Consider the following 17182-nt stretch of genomic DNA (forward strand, 5'->3'; position numbering starts at 1 on the left):
GAAACACCCTTATGGGGTAGGACTTGCTTCAGTAGGGCTTTGGTGCTCACTGAGTCTGCTCCTTGAGTGTGTCTCTTATGGATGTGAAGAGTTGTAATCCGTTATCATCTCTAAGGGGGTGCAAGGTCAGGCACTGTCTGGGGCTGCCCAACAGGGCTACAGAGACATCTGCAGATTCCTCCTCTTTGTATGGGGTTTGGAAGTGCCCAGACGAGGCCTAGCTGTGAAGCAAGGCCACTGCTACTGCCAGGTAGTGGGCCTTCTTTTGGAATCTCTGGGGCTCTCTGACCCAGCTGCAGTTTGTTTTAGGCAAAAGGACAGGCCATTCATATGCAAAAGTTGATGAGCACAGCTTGGATGGGGTTGTAAATTGGTGGGGCAGGGCCTCTGGAAATCACCAGGGAGGAGCAAAAAGCAATGGCTTCCCTGAACCAGAGAAGTCCCTGGTTCTCCGTGTCCTGCCCACCCATGCAGGAACAATGAATGCTGCAAGCACCTCTAAGAGTAAGTCGCCCTCACGTTATTGAGATTAATCCTTAAATTTGGGCGACTTTCCTTTACATAAGAAATACCAAAACAGGACATGAACAACTACTAACTACTTAATAAGAATGCCAATAGATCTTCCCAAGTATGTTTCCTAAAGTACACAACATAGCTTAAATATCAAAAGACTTGTGGATTATTGCTTACTAGAATTGAGTTAATATCTCAAAGACCTGAATTATTATATTCCTGAGAGTTTCTAGTATATTTTGTTTCCTCTACAACATTTTATTCAGGATATCTTTTACAAACACATTCTGATGTAAACTCCTGACTAGATTCTATTTCCTAGCAGTTGTAAATGTTTCGTAATGCAGAGCCCCAAAAGTAGAATAATAAGACCCAAAAGTAGAGTAATAGAGCTCAACAGAAATACGTACGTTAGACATTTAGACATTTTTAAGTGGTATTAGTGATTTCTAATGCCTATTTTAAAACCATTCTACTCCTCCAGAGGCTACACAACTTCCATCAAACTTAGTAACAAAAAAGGGAAATGCCTCAAAGTACTCAACATATCAACATAACTCCTACATACTTCAGAAAATGCAAAAACAATTGTTCAATGAACAGGCACAATATGATTTATGTAGTTTTGACAATTTCTAAACTAAGTTTTGATCATAAAAATTCTATAATATAAAAATCTAAATGTTAACATCAAAACCTCCAATGTATCATGTATAACTAAAGAAATATGAGTTCTTATCCTTATTAAAATACCCAGCTGCCCATAAAAAAGTGAGTAATGTTTTCTAACCTTTCAAAATCTCCTTGCCTTGTAAACTTGGACAGCCTATACACAGCCCAGTTATTAAGCTGTTTAGAGGTCATTCCTCTTCCATTATCTATCACTGCAACAGCAGGTTTTCCTTGTGTTTCATCAAAATGCTATAAAGTAAAACAAGTTCAAAAAGACAGAAAAAGTCAAATCAATATTAAAAACATGAAAAGTTAAATATAGGAAAATGATTCAATGGGCTCACTCATACATTTCTGGTGGGATTATAAATTAATACAACTTTCTTAAAGGCACTTCAGCTGTATAAATCAAAAGTCTTAGAATTCTTCATGTCCTTTAATCCAGAAATTTCATTTCTTATATTTACCTTGATGAATTAATCAGAGATGCATACAAAGACTTATAAGGATGTTTATCCTCTCAGCATTGCTTACAATGGCTAAAACACAGAAAAAAACCTAAATATGAAATAATAGTAGGCTGATTTATATTATATTATACTAGAGGCCCAGTGCATAAAATTCGTGCACGGATAGGGTCCCTAGGGGCTGCTGGCTGCCGGACGGGGCCTCCCTTCCCCAGCTGCAGGCCGCCGACCAGGGCCTTCCTTCATTCCACGCCACCCCTGGTGGTCAGCGCACATCATAGCGAGCGATTGAACTCCCAGTCGAACTCCCGAGGGGACACTTTGCATATTAGGCTTTTATATAGATTTTATATTATAATATAATTTATATCATAGCCAATAAACTAACCTGCAGCAATGGTATATTATATTGCATAATATTCATGATATGGCAATGTACTTACTGTTGAAGTAAAGAAGATCACAAACAACAAAATGTATACTATAATCACACATATGCACAGAAAAAAGGGCATGTGAAAATTTTAACATTAGATGAAGAGATATCAGATAATTATTTCTTTATTTTTTACTTTTTCCCCCAATTAACCTGTACTACTTTTATAAAAGGAAAAGCTGAATTGCTTAATAGTATTGTTTTCTTACCAATTTGATCTGTATTTTTCTAATCCCAGTGTTACGAGAAGTAGCAGACAATGAATTGTCAATTAATTCTGCAAGAGCAAATGCTGGAAAAGAATGAGAAAACATGACTGCTTTAATTTTCCCTTCCAAATACTTCATATAAAATTTCATTGAAGAAATTCTGAAGTACCTTCAGCCATCACTTTTATTTCCAAAATAACTAGAATTAAAGTATTATCCTGATCCTAATGATGCAATACATAATTAAAGGCATCATCACCAATCACCACCAGCATAAAAAAGCAGTCATCAACCAGTACTTATATAGCATTATATGGCATGAGTCAGCCAACCACGATTCCTGACCTCACAGAGTTAATAATCTAAAGACAGACATACAGACATAAGAGACAGAAGACTTTTACAATAAAAATCCAGTAGTAAGTACTCTGTGGTATGTAATCACATCATGAAGAAGTCTAAAGTAAGTACATACAGAGTTATGGAGGCAAGTATAGAGCAACTCTAAATGTGTGTATTAATAGCTAATTTAGATATAGAAATCTTATGACGGCAACTTGTCAAGCAGCAGAACATGTCTGGTTAACTGACACAGAACTGCTATTGATTTCCTACTATACAACCAACTGGATGTTCCATGATCACTGGCTCTGCTTTGTTCCAAATATTCTTTCTTCAAGGTCACTACTCAAATTATTTCTCACTTTTATTTCCTTTATTAGAAAAAAGAGCGTAGCAAATGTCTGTCTCTTACTTCCTTTGAAGCTTAATACAATTAAAGCTGTAATTAGGACTCCACCAAGATGGCGGCATAGGTAAACACCGGAGACTGCTGCCGCAAACAACCACTTCAAAAATACAACTAAAAGACGGAACGGACATCACCCAGAACCACAGGAAGGCTGGCTGAGGAGAGACTCTTCAACTAGAAGGAAAAATTCTCTTACTTCCTTTGAAGCTTAATACAATTAAAGCTGTAATTAATCCACAAAGTAACACTCCAGAAAGCCCTTCCACACTCTGAACACTTACAGGACGGCTATGTTTATAAATCAGCTAGAAGTAAGATATGTATAAGAATCTGGTTAAGGGTAATAACTTTAAAAAAATGGAAAAGGAACACTGTAGGAAAATGGGAAGAAAAAAAGAGTTAAGAGTAATTTGGAAGAAAGAAATGAATACAATTTAGTACTTGATTATAAATAAAAGGAGAAAAAAAAGAAAGAAATCCAAGACAGTTTTGGGTGTTTGCTCCAGAACACTGTACAATTGGTCATATTTCCCATAAAGGGAAAATTTAGAGGGAGGAAAGAAAAATTCAGTTTTGGAGGCAATGCCCTACCACTATATCAAGTTCAATGAGTAAAGGTTCTCCAAAGGGAGCTGGAGCAGATATCGCACTTAATTGGGAGAATAAAGATAGCTACAGATATTTTTGCTCTACTGACATAGAATTGTTAAAGCTTGGATCAGTAGTTAAGAGAAAAGCATAAAAAGAAAAGATCAGCATGACCTGAAGAGATGTCCACCATACAGTAAAGAATAACCCGAGGTAACACCAAAGGCAAAGGAAAGAGAATCAGGGAAAGACCCAGGAATCTATAATAATAAAAGCATAATATGCTAATTAGACTGGACAGCCAAACGACCTTCCAGACGACCTTCCGGATGAAGTTGGGGCTGTGAGGGCAGCCTGGGTCCTGGGTGCCTGCTGGCGGCCGGAGGGAAGCCCGGGTCCCAGGTGCCAGAGGGGAGCTGGTGACGGCAGCTAGGGGAAAGAAGGCCTACTCTTGCACGAATTTCGTGCATCGGCCTCTAGTATAATATAAAGTCACAAAAATCAAAGCAAGAGTTTAAACAGTGAGATTCCCTGCTTATTCATATAATGATAATAGGAATGAAAACTGGTTAAAACCAATCTGTATGGTAATTAATCTCTATCAAAAGTCATAGAAATGAATATATCTATTGACTCCATGATTGTACATTTAGAAACTGATCCCCAGAGAAAGAATTTAAGGACCCACTATTTGCCAGGCATTGTGCTGTGAACTGAACACAACAGACAAAAATCCAGTTCTAGTGGAGTTAACATTCTAGTGAAGAAAGGTGGGAAATCAAATATAATTATAATAAACTAGAGGCCTGGTGCACAAAAATTTGTGCACTCGGGGGGAAGAGGGTCCCTCAGCCCGTCCTGTGCCCTCTCACAGTCTGGGACCCCTCGGCAGATAACGACCTGCTGGCTTAGGCCTGCTCCCGGGTGGCAGAGGGCAGGCCCAATCCCTAAGTGCAGCCCCTGGTCAGGCTCAGAGCAGGGCCGATTGGGGTGTTGGGGCGCCGCCCCGTCATGCACAGAGCAGGGCCAATCGGGAGGTTGCGATGCCACCCTCAGTCACGCTCAGGGTAGGGCCGATTGGGGGGCTGGGGCAACGCCCCCTGTCACACTCAAGGCAGGGTCGATGGGGAGGTTGCGGCGCCACCTAAATAAGAAAATTATTTAACATCTTAGAAGGTAAAATATGCTATGGAGAATAGAAAGAGCAGAGAAGAGAGATAAAGAACAGTAAGGCATAGAGGGAACATAGTTACAATTTTAAATAGGGTGATCAAGGTAAGTTTTGCTAGGAAGATAACATGTAAACAAGACTTGAATGGGGCGAGGGAATGTGACAGGGGCTATCTGGTGAAAGAGCATACCAAGCAAAGGGCCCTAAGCTGAGAATAAAGCTGACACCAGAGTGGAATGAACAAGCAAGAGGAGCTGTGAAAACAAAGGTAATATGATAGTGCCTCAGACCTACTGTTAGCTATGGAAATGATGAGAAATAGTCATTTCTAGATAAATACAGAAAACAGTGCCAACAGGATTTTCTGACAGATTGAATGAAATGTATGAACAAAGGACAATCAATTTGATTTTTGACTTTAGCAACTAAAAGGACAGAGCAATGATCACTTTGAATAGGAAAACTATGTAGTAATAGGATTTAGTGAACAGATCAGGGTTCTCATCTTAGATATTCTAGTGGAGATGCCACATGGACAATTGCTAGATAGATAAAATTTGGGATAAGGCTATCATTATTATCAATTTTTAACTAAAAATGACCATTTCTCACAACCTCCATTTGAGGGTCATTGACATAAAAAATGGTATAGTATTTAGAGCCACAAGATTGGATGGGATCACTGAGTGAGGAAATAAGAGGAGATAACAAGACTAAGGGCTAAGCCCTGAGGCACTTATTTCAACATTAAGAAGGTGGGGAGATGTGTCAATTATACCTCAAAAAATTAAAAAACAAAAAAAGGTAGCGAAAGAGGAGAAGAGAGAAGGCAGTCAGTGGTAGAAAGAAAATAGAGTGTGATCTCTCAAAATCCAAGTGAAAATTATATTAAGGAGGAAGAAGTGATAAACTATCCTATATAATACGCAAATGATCGTTACGTAATGACCAACCTCGTAACAACGGGATCACGGATCAGCAGGAGGGTGGGGCAGCGAGCTACAAGCAGGCAGTGGAGAGCTAAAGGAGGCGTCAGGGCAGCAAGCTATGAGGCGGGGGTGGGCGAGGGGAGCTACAGGAGGACGGTAGCAAGCTACTGGTGCACGAATTTTGTGCAGGGCTACTAGTGTCAAATGATGCCTTGAGTAAAACCAGAGCTGAAAATTGATCATTGGATTTAGTGACTGATAACCTTAAAAGAGTAAGTACATGATAGTGAATAGGAGAGAATGGGAGGAGAGGTACGGTTAATAGTGAAGACAGTCAACTCTTTTGAGAGGTTCTGCTGTAAACAGAAGCAAAAATCTGGGCAGTGGCTGGTGGGATAAGATTATGATGTTTTTAAGACTGGAGAAATAAGAGTATTTGTTGTATGAAAGGAACAATGTCAGAGATAATATTAGTTGCACTTAAGGTAAGGATGTGCACAATGATTTAGTCATAAGAATATTCAGTCATTTGTAATTAAAAAACACTAAAATAACCTAAATGTTTAATAATAGAACACTGTTCAGTATATTGTTATCTAAATAGTGTTTAACCACTAAAAACATATATTTGACATTATTAAAGATGTTCATTTTATTTTAAACAAAAAAGTAGGTTAAAATAGCATAAATCATATAAAACCACTAAAATAGAAAAAACAAACAACATGAAAAGATCTGAAGCGATACATACCAAAGTATTAGTGGTATTTATATCTGGGTAGAAAAGATATGGATACTCTTTATGTTCTTTTTGCTTATCTATGTTTTCTAATTCTCTACAAACTATAATGCATATACAATAAAACTATTTTCAATAAGGAAGTTTATAATGAACATCTAAGTAGTATTAAACACATTAGAAGGGTCCAAAAAGAAAAAATTCTCTAAGTTAACTAATTTGTAAAGATCACTAGCAAACAATCCAAAGGTAGGATAAAAACTTGCGAGTGATAAAGATGAAAGGAAATAATAAAGAAATGAAATTAAGAAGACAAACCATTTACTCATGCAGTTCAACTACACAAATTGGCAAGGTAAAAACAATTGAGAGGTCTATAGGAGAAGAGGAAGAATTAATCAAAGTGAAGATTATACATGAGATAGAGCAGTGGTTCCCAACGGTTTTTTTGCCATGACGCACCTAAGCATCTCTAAAATCCTGAGGCCCCCCGCTGTGATATATAATTCTTATTATTTAAAAAGTGAATTCCTATTCACGTGGTGGGAGTCTAAAAGGCCAATAACTTGGTCTAAACAAGCTTACAAAGAACATGGCATCCATGAAAGAGAAAAATAAAAGGACAGCTGAAGTACTGAGGAAGAAATCACTAAGAAATTGGTAAAAAAAATAACAGTAATATGAAATGATATGAAAAAATAGCAAATAAAGTTTCAAAACATATAATAGAGAGCTGACATGCATAAATATGTCACAATATATATTTATATACTGTACAAGAGGCCCCTAGAACCATAAGAAATGCAAAAAATTCACTGTTAACTCATTCTCAAATTGCCCCACTTAAAAATCAAATTACCCCACACTGGGAACCAATGAGATAGAAGAATGTGTAGAAACAAGATTTCTTATGAGTTGAGAGGGAATGAATTCTAAAACTAGGTTAGTTTTAAAGGAGAGGTATCTTTACTCTGAAGAGGACAGGTAGGAAAAGAATTATATTGTAATGAAGAATTTGAAGTAAGGAAGCTCACAATGACTTGTCACAGTCTCCTAAAAATTAGAATGAGATACTTTTTTAAAGTAAAGGAATGGGACAGGTAGTCAGGGGATAAAGGAGAGTAATAGTTTAACAAAATTAGTATAAATGGAATACTTACGCAAAGGATTTTGTCCTTCACTTGCATAATACTCATACATGCCACTTTTAACCAGTGTGTCATAGTGAGGTAGGAATTCAATTCTTTCTTTTGTAGCCGTTAGTAGTAACTGGTCGACTGACTGTAGCAGGTATAGAGTAACTCCATCTTTAACAGTTTCATCTGTAATCAAAAGGTAGTATCTTAAGTGCAAAGCTAGAATCAGAAACACATGAATTTATAATTTTAAAAATGCAAACTGTATCTATTCTATGAAGTATCTTTAAAGATGATACAGGCAAACCCCCAAACAATGGCTCAATCTATAAATTCAGTTGTGTTTTGTTAAGAATATCAGTTAAATAGGCCCAAATACTTCCATGCATCTGAAACACTCAATTTAGTAACTTAAATTATCACAGGAAATCAGATGACGAACTACATTTGAGTGTTATCAACATGAAAGGAGAAGAGTGGTTAAATTCAAAAGGAAATCAGGCATGAAAATCTGGCAGGTCTTGCCCAACAAGTGTGGCTCAGTGGTTGAGCGATAACCTATGAACCAGGAGGTTATGGTTCAATTCCTGGTCAGGGCACGTGCTCGGTCCCAGTGTGGGGCATGATTGATGATTCTCTCTCATCCTTGATGCGTCTGTCTCTCTCTCCCTCTTCCTTCCTCTCTAGAAACAATAAGAATATATTAAAAAACAAACAAACAAAAAAGCTGGAAGGTCTTAGAATTCAATTGGGTAAAAAAAGATAATGGAAGAACCCAATCCAATTAGGAGAATTAGCTTCTTAAGGGCCCACATGCAAGGCCTGTGGCTAGCCTGGGCAAGGTCTCATCTTCTGTAGCCATAAATGATGTCAACTATTTTTCTATTACCTTGCTTGAAAAATATGACTTCTGTATAAACTGTGAACTTATAGACAGTTTCCTCCCCACACCAACAAAGTAACCAAAATCATCAACCGTTTTTTGATGCTTATCTATGTAATCAAATAGTTATTGTTCTACAATATACTAGAGCAGCAGTCGCCAACCTTTTGGATCTCACGGACCACCAGTGGTCCGAGGACCACGGGATGGCAACTGCTGTACTATAGCATATTAAATATAAAAGCATAAACTTAACATTGCTTACCAAAATTATCACTGGTAATTTCTTTCCTACTTGTTGTTGTAATAACAAATTTTTCCTCAGGTGAAATGCCAAGTGTCTATCCAAAATAATATAAATAAAATGAATTATTACACAAAGGAAATAAATGCACCAATCAAGTTTTTAAAAATATGAAAATGCTAATAGTATATAATCTTGTAACAATTACATTTGTCTGTCATATTATAAAATTTTGCCTTTTCATAATTAAGCACAAATCTATCTATAAATTATTTGCTTAACAAGGTTGTTTTTTCTGCTATTATATGCCAGCTAGGACGACGAGTGAATAATTGGGACATTTTAGAAAGGTTTCAACATCAGCAGACTCTTCCCAGACAAAAGACATTACTCCGAGTCAATATATAAGTAAACTTATTAACATAACACATGTTCACTACATTAAATATTTAAATAGGTAAAATAAAAATACTAGAAGAAAATAGAGGTTAACATTTTATTTTATAACACTGAGGTAAAAATAGCCATGCTCTGCAGGTTACCTGTATTAAGACTCATTATATCTATTATAACCCTTCCCAAAAGAATAACTCTAAAATTTTAAGACAAATTATAAATTGGGGGATTAGGGGATTGGTTACAAGAAGAGACAGAGTTAGCATCCTTAGCAGAAAAAAAAAAGGAAAAAAAAGCTTTCATAAATCAAGATGAAAATCAGCAGAGAAAAAGAGTGAAAAAACATGAATACAAGAACTCACGAATATACAGCCAATGAACACATAAAAAACTAAAATTTCTCGACAAAAAAAAAATGGGAATTAGAAAACTGAGTTAATGGTTTCATTAAAATTTTACGTATCTTTAAAATGAAAATACAAAGGTTCTTTATAAAATTAAACAACACCACAATGTACAAATAGAGAAAAGGCTGATTTCTGTTTCAGGTAATCATGGACTAGTTAATGTAGACCAACCTTACTATAGAAAACTACTAAAAAGTTCTAAACTAATAATACTCAAGAATTTAAAAACCCTTAGTCCAGCGGTTCTCAACCTGTGGGTCGCAACCCCTTCGGGGGTCAAACGACTCTTTCACACGGGTCACCTAAGACCACTGGAAAACATATATATAATTACATATTGTTTTTGTGATTAATCACTATGCTTTAATTATGTTCAATTTGTAACAATGAAAATACATACTGCATATCAGATATTTACATTACAATTCATAACAGTAGCAAAATTACAGTTATGAAGTAGCAACAAAAATAATTTTATGGTTGGGGGTCACCACAACATGAGGAACTGTATTAAAGGCTAAATTACACCATAAAAGAGCAGACAAACCCAGAATGTGAAATACTATTTTAAAAAAAAATACTTGATTTCTTCAACAGATCAATGTCAGGAAAAACTAAAAAGAGACTGGGGGAAGAGTTTTGCTCAAATATTTTAAATTGTAGAAGATTAAGAAACAAAAAACCAAGTTCAATATGTGGACCTGTTGGGATCCTGAATTAAATAAGTCAATATTAAAAAGGCATTATTGAGACAATGAGAGAAATCAATATATGGACTAAGCTATTAGATAATATTAAAAATGTTAATTTTGATGATGTGGTAATAGAAATGCCTGCTGAAGTACATAGGAATAAAGTGAACTAAGACCTGGAATGTGATACAAAAGACAAAAATGATTCTAGTGTGGTAAATACTTGGTAACTTTAATATGAGTGATGAGTATATTTAGGTTCATTATATTTCTACTAGAGGCCCAGTGCACAAAATTCGTGCACTGGGGGGGTCCCCTCAGCCTGGCCTGCGCCCTCTGTCAGTCCGGGACCCCTCGGCAGACATTCCTCTTGCAGTCTGGGACCCCTTGCTCCTTACCACCTGCCTGCTCGCTGTTCCTTAGCACTGCTGCAGAGGCGGGAGAGGCTCCTGCCACTGCTGCTGCGCTCACCAGCCATGAGCCCAGCTTCTGGCTGAGCGGCGCTCCCCCTGTGGGAACACACTGACCACCAGGGGGCAGCTCCTGCGTTGAGCATGTGCCCCCTGGTGATCAGTGCACATCATAGCGACTGGTTGTCCTGATCGTTCTGCCATAACAGTCACTTAGGCTTTTATTATATAGACTAGAGGCCTGATGCACGAAGATTTGTGCAAGAATGGGCCTTCCATCCCCTGGCTGCCAGCACCGCCTTCGCTCCGGCCCAGAGCCACCTTTCTGCCTTCCCATGCTGCCCGGAGGCCCAGAGCGGCTGGGGTGGTGCAGAACGCCTGCGTCATAGCCATGGCAACGACGCAAGTGCCCCACCCCGCTCGGTGCCTGCATATGCAAATTAACCCATCTTTGTTGGGTTAATTTGCATACTCACGCTTGATTGGCTGGTGGGCATCACATAGGTACAGTCAATTTGCATCTTTGTCTTTTATTAGTGTAGCTATATCTCTTTACATTATTTTTTTATTCCAGATATATCCTTCTCTCTCCATATTTTTTTTATCTAAAACCTATCTTATCAGATGTAAACTAGTCTTCCATGTATTTGCACTAACCTGGCCTTGATTACAAATATTCTTTCTCTCCCTTTCTCTGTATGAAAACAGGATAGTATGTTCTACTTGGGTGAGACTTTTAGTTAGGCTTTCTTACTTTTATTTTTTTTTAAATCCTCACCTGAGGATATTTTTTCCATTGATTTTTTTTTTTTTTTTTAGAGAGAGTGGAGGGGAGGGAAGAAGGGGTCTCATCGATGTGAGACATATCCATTGGTTGCCTCCCACAAGTCCCCAAACTGGGGCAGGGATGAAGCCTGCAAACAAGGTACCTGCCCTTGACCAGGAATCGAACCTATGACACTTCAGTCCATGGGCCGACACTCTAACCACAGAGCAAAACTGGCCAGGGCAATCACATCTTTTTCTGGATTAACTGTTAAAGTATATGAATCTACCTTTAATGAGTAGTATAGAGTACATGCCTTCCATGTCTTTAGGTCAGCTTCAAACTACCTGCTGCCCAACTTTTCCCCAAAGCTAATTTTAAGAAATATTTATGAGGAGCTAACTTGCAGTCCATAGAATCTTCAAATACTTTAAATTTCACCCATGGATTAAGTCAGTCAGAAACTATATAGTTCAATGCATTGCTCTGAAACTGCAAACTAGCCTTTAAGATTGTGCTATGGCATTATATTTAACTAGTGACCCAGTGCACCGATTCATGCACATTGAAAGGAAATTAATTAGAAAGTGGCCGGTGGGGCAGGACTGGGTGAGACAGGCTGGATACACCCTGGAACCAACCTTCTGCGATCCCTCCCTGGCCAGCTGCATCTGGGGTGGCACCGTGGCTCGAAAGGCGTCTGCAGAGTGAGCCAGGTCCCTCCAGCAGGTGGGGTCCCTTGGCCTGGCCTGTGGGGATCGGGCCGAAACCAGCTTTCCAACATCCCACAAGGGGTCCTGGAGTGCGAGAGGGCACTCTGCAAAGTTGCTGCTGTACAGGGTGTGGAACGCAAACGCAAGTGTGCAATAAACCAAATTCGGGGCTGACAGTGCCCCAGTAACAACATAACACACGGCCGAAGGTGGAATTGCACAGCCCCACGAGGAATCGGGCTCCCTCCTCTCTGGTTTTGGGGTGCATCACCTGAGAACTGCAGCTTAGCAGCTTCTGAGTTGAGCGTCTGCCCCCGGGTGGTCAGTGTGCATGATAGCAACCAGTCAGACGGAGGGACACTTAGCATATTAGCAGCCTTTTATGAAAATCGTGCACTTGGGGGGGTGCCTCAGCCTGGCCTGCACCCACTCGCATTCCGGGAGTCCTCGGGGGATGTCCAACTGACGCAGAGACGGGAGAGGCACCCACCACTGCCGCTGTGCTCGCCAGCGGTGAGCACGGCTTCTGACTGAGTGGCGCTCCCCCTGTGGGAGCACACTGACCACTAGAGGACAGCTCCTGTGTTGAGCGTTTGCACCCTGGTGGTCAGTGCACATCATAGCGACCAGTTGTTCTGCCGTTCAATTTGCATATTAGCCTTTTATTAAGCAGAGGGAGGCCCCGCCCACCTGGCCGGGGCTCCACAATCAATCACCACGCAGAAGGTGGCCTGTGACTCCCTCTTTGGGGCAATCAATTGCAGAGCCCCACCATCAATCTCCCTGCAGAGGGTGGGCTGGGCCTCCCTCTGTGGGGCTATCATGGGGCGATGGCGGGGCCCCCCGACCAATTGCATTGCACCTGCCTTGGCTGGCCTGGTGCCAGTGCGTGTCATGGTGTGGTCGTCCGGACAGACAGTCATTCTCTGTTCAGTCATTCGGTCGGTTTGCATATTACACTTTCATTATTATAGATGGCTTTGTCCCTGTCCAAACTCATACAAATCCCTGACCATCCACAGACCAGGAACACTTACTACACTTGAGAAATCTACCAAAATTTTGGTGGTAACTGGTTAGAGCAGTTTGTACTACCCTAAATAACACACAACCTACCTTGCACTAAAGGATAAGATAAGAAGCAGCCTTTCCTATCTGTAAGGATGTTGTCCATTTTATCACGCAGGATTTGTGAGGAATCTAGGGAGAAATTTTACTCAAATTAAAGCTTTGCTACCCTAGCAGTGGGAATGTTTCTTTTTTATGGATAGTGCGAATTTTCTATCACTTATCTTTCCTTCATCGTTTTGACCTCTAAGAAACTCAAAGCTGATTTCATGGTTCAGCATTAGTGTAATATATTATCAAATGAACATGCATTTATTAACCCTCCTCGTTACTATTCTATTCTTTTCTACATCTATCTTCTTTTACTATTTTTCTTTTCATCTTATGGCGTTTTTAACATAATGTACCCTATGTTCAAAGTTTTTGATGGAAATAAGAGATTGATTCATTAACTAAACAGCTATAAACTATTAGGTAAGGCTCCTGCCCTCAAGGAGCATACAATATAAAAAAAAAGTACTATGGTATCTATAGCAAGTGCCACAGTAGGGTAACAAGGTATAGTAGGCAGGAGAGGAGGGTTTACATACATGGGATTTAATGTCTGGACATATTTAAGAACTACCCAAATGAGTCATTTTCTAATCTTTGATTCTGAAAGACCACAAAGGCTCAGGTGAGTCGATAGCTGCTTACCACAAGTCTAGGGGCTTCTTACAGATCTACTCTTTCCTCTTTTTCCCTCTTGATTGCTCCCTTTTCCACAAGATGAGTTTTCCCCCAAATAATAATTTAGGATCTACAATACTTTCTAGCACTATAAAGTTACTGATTTGAGTTTTAATGAAAAATTTTAATTTAGTACACTATTTTGCCTCCTCTCCTAACAAAGAAACTGAAAGCTTTAGTTGATAGCGTGGGCATTGTGGAGGTCTAAACCAGCCGTGGGCAAACTACGGCCCGTGGGCCGGATCCGGCCCGTTTGAAATGAATAAAACTAAAAAAAAAAAAAAGACCGTACCCTTTTATGTAATGATGTTTACTTTGAATTTATATTAGTTCACACAAACACTCCATCCATGCTTTTGTTCCGACACTCCGGTCCAGTTTAAGAACCCATTGTGGCCCTCGAGTCAAAAAGTTTGCCCACCCCTGGTCTAAACAAACAAACAAAGAAAAAAATACTACAAGCTTTAGAATAAAACATATCTAGATTCCAATCCCAGTTTCACTGCTTATCCTATGTAATAATAGACAAACATGGTAATTGACCGTACCTTCGCTATGCCTCCCATTGGCTAATCAGCAAGATATGCAAATTAACTGCCAACAAAGATGACGGTTAATTTGCATACGTAGGCGTGAAGCGGTGGAGCGAAGACTGAAGGTGGCTTCGGCCGGAGCAGCGAAGGCTTGAAGGCGGCTCCAGCCAGAGCAGCGAAGACTGAAGGCGGCTCTGGCCAGAGCGAAGGCCTGGGTCCCGGGTGCCAGAGGAAAACCGGTGCCGGCAGCCAGGGGAAGGGAAGGACTATTGCATGAATCTTTTCGTGCAACAGGCCTCTAGTCCTATATAATAAAAGGCTGATATGCAAATCGACCAAACAGCGGAATGACTGGTCGCTATAACACTCACTGACCACCAGGGGGCAGACGCTCAATGCAGAAGCTGCCCCCTGGTGTTCAGTGGCGGTGGGATCGCCGCCCAGCCAGAAGCCAGGATAACGGCCAGCAAGCACAGCAGCGGTGGCAGGAGCAGCGTTAAAGATGTCCAACTGCCGGCTTAGGCCTGTGGGCCTATGCCATCTGTCAGACATCCCCTGAGGACTCCCGGACTGTGAGAGGGCGCAGGCCAGGCTAAGGGACACCACCCCCCCGCCCCCGAGTGCACAAATTTCGTGCACCGGGACTCTAGTTATTTATATAAACCTTGCGCTTTAATTCAGTAATTTATTTCAGTGTCTTGTGTTTTTTGTATGTAATGGACATAACATTGAGATTAGTTGGCATAATCTAATGATGCTTTAAAAAGTAAGTCCTCAAAAATAAAAAAGTAAAGCTTGAAGATGGCTGCCGACAGGAAGGCAGACTGCAAGATAGTGTGTGCGTGAGAGAACGAAAGGAGAGTGTGTGGACATACGGAGAATGTAAATTTGTGGGTGAGTGATAGCTATACTCCAGAGGACTGTTGGAGACTGTCGGGCTGGGCTCCCCTGACCAGGCAGCCTCCACTGCTGCTGAAATCTTCTCCTGGAGGGCCAGCTCTGCTGCGGAGACCACGCCATCTTGAAGGGGAGAGTAGCTGTTATCGGAAGCATATACATCCCGGGACCCTGCAACCACCACCCAGGAACCAGCTACAAACCCAGGAACACCAGATCTCAAGCAGCACAAATACATGGACTTGGACGAGCCCTGCTCCTCCTCACGGAAAGGTCAGATTTCGCCTAGGGAAAGGTGAGGTCTGCAATCCAGGTTGGAGAAACGCACACGGGGGAAGCCTGCGCCCCACAAAGTCCATGGCCGTTGGGGCCAGTGTGATCCGCGAGTGTGGAAGGGGATCTGCAGGGCTGCTGGCAGAAGGGAACTCTAAAAATCAGCCCATAGCTGGACTGGGCACAAAAAGGCAGCCTCGGATTTTACCAGTGTGCTGGCAGCTTAGTGCCAGGGGAAAAAGGACATGCGGAATAGACGTTTGGAGAATTGCGCGCAGTGCTGGACGGTAAAAGTTGCGAGCTCACGCACTTACTCTGGCTCTTTTTTTCTCTTTAAATCTTTGATTTTGTTTACTAAACCCAATACATAGGATCACCCAATTGGGGACACTCTCAGAGACTGCAGGGAAAAGTTCTTTTTGTGGAACCTGGGGATCAAGCAGGGAGTAAAGATCAGGGAACTAGCTCTGGGGCAGTCGATTCTCCCAAACCAGTATTAAGTGCGACAGGGAAAACAAAACCTAAATACTGGCTAGAGAGGACTTATAGCTCCGGAGGTCAATCCAGAAACACTGCCACCCAGGGGCTGAATCACAAATTGACTCTTCTGTAAACACAAATAAAGGCAGTCTGGGAAACAAAGAAATATTGCCTGCTTTAAAATCAGGACTGTGGTTTACAACACGGAGGAGCAGTGTATCGCAGGGAACTTCAATACTGTCCTGACTACCTAACAGGAAAAAGGCGTGCTAAACAGAAGAGTAGAGGAACTGAATGACCTTCACTACTGCACATTTTTATTTTTTGACCTTTTACTTAAGAAAATAATTTTTTTTCTTTTTTTCTCACTTGATTTTACCTTCTTAATTATTATATTTTTATTTTTAATTAGTATTATTACCACTATTTTATACTTTTTTAAAAAAGCTTCATTTTATTTTCTCTTTATTTTATTTTGGGATTAATGTTCTACATTCTATTTTCATTTTTCCTTTAGCATCATTTTACTCTATCTCAACTTTACCTTTATGCCAACACTCCACCCCTCACTTTTCCCCTTTTGTTATCCTGTTCTCTTACCCGATTCTTGCATTAAATTTTCCCTATTCCTTCTTTTTACCACCTGTTAAAAATTCATCCTACTTATAAATCTAATTTCCGATCCCCTGCTCCAAGTCCATACACACCTCGCTCTTCGCCTTCTTCACTATCAAAATTTTTTTCTCTCTTCCCTTTTTTTTGTTTTGTTTTTTCTGTTATTGTTATTTTTTTTGTACTGTATTTTTGTTTTGTTTTGTTTTGCCTTGCTTTCTCTTTGTCCTATTGTTGTTGTTTGCTTGATTTTTGATTAGTTTTTTGGTTTTTTCTGCTTGCCTGTTTGTGAAATTGTTTCCCTTTTTTTGTTTTTTGTTTTGTTTTTATCTTTATTTTTTCCTTCTGTTTTTTCTCTCCTCACTTGTTATTAGTTGTTGTTTGTAGTTTGCATTCCTCTCTGGGTGTTTGTTGTTTGCCTTATTTGGGATTAGTTGTTGTTCTACTGGAGTTTTCTCCCCATAT

General features: G+C 40.0%; 1 protein-coding gene across 1 annotated transcript in view; it reads right to left on the reverse strand.

Moving 5' to 3' along the window:
- The window catches only part of SMCHD1 (structural maintenance of chromosomes flexible hinge domain containing 1), a 151843-nt gene that overhangs the window by 123863 nt on the left and 10798 nt on the right, over nucleotides 1–17182 (reverse strand). The window contains exons 4-7 of the mRNA XM_005868751.2: nucleotides 8763–8838; nucleotides 7639–7800; nucleotides 2301–2383; nucleotides 1307–1437 (exon numbers count right to left, since the gene is read on the reverse strand). Coding sequence (XP_005868813.1) covers nucleotides 1307–1437; nucleotides 2301–2383; nucleotides 7639–7800; nucleotides 8763–8838 — 452 coding nt within the window. The remainder of the gene's footprint in view (nucleotides 1–1306; nucleotides 1438–2300; nucleotides 2384–7638; nucleotides 7801–8762; nucleotides 8839–17182) is intronic.

This window comes from Myotis brandtii, unplaced genomic scaffold (genome assembly GCF_000412655.1).
Source record: "Myotis brandtii unplaced genomic scaffold, ASM41265v1 scaffold276, whole genome shotgun sequence".
NCBI classification, from domain to species: Eukaryota; Metazoa; Chordata; class Mammalia; order Chiroptera; family Vespertilionidae; genus Myotis; species Myotis brandtii.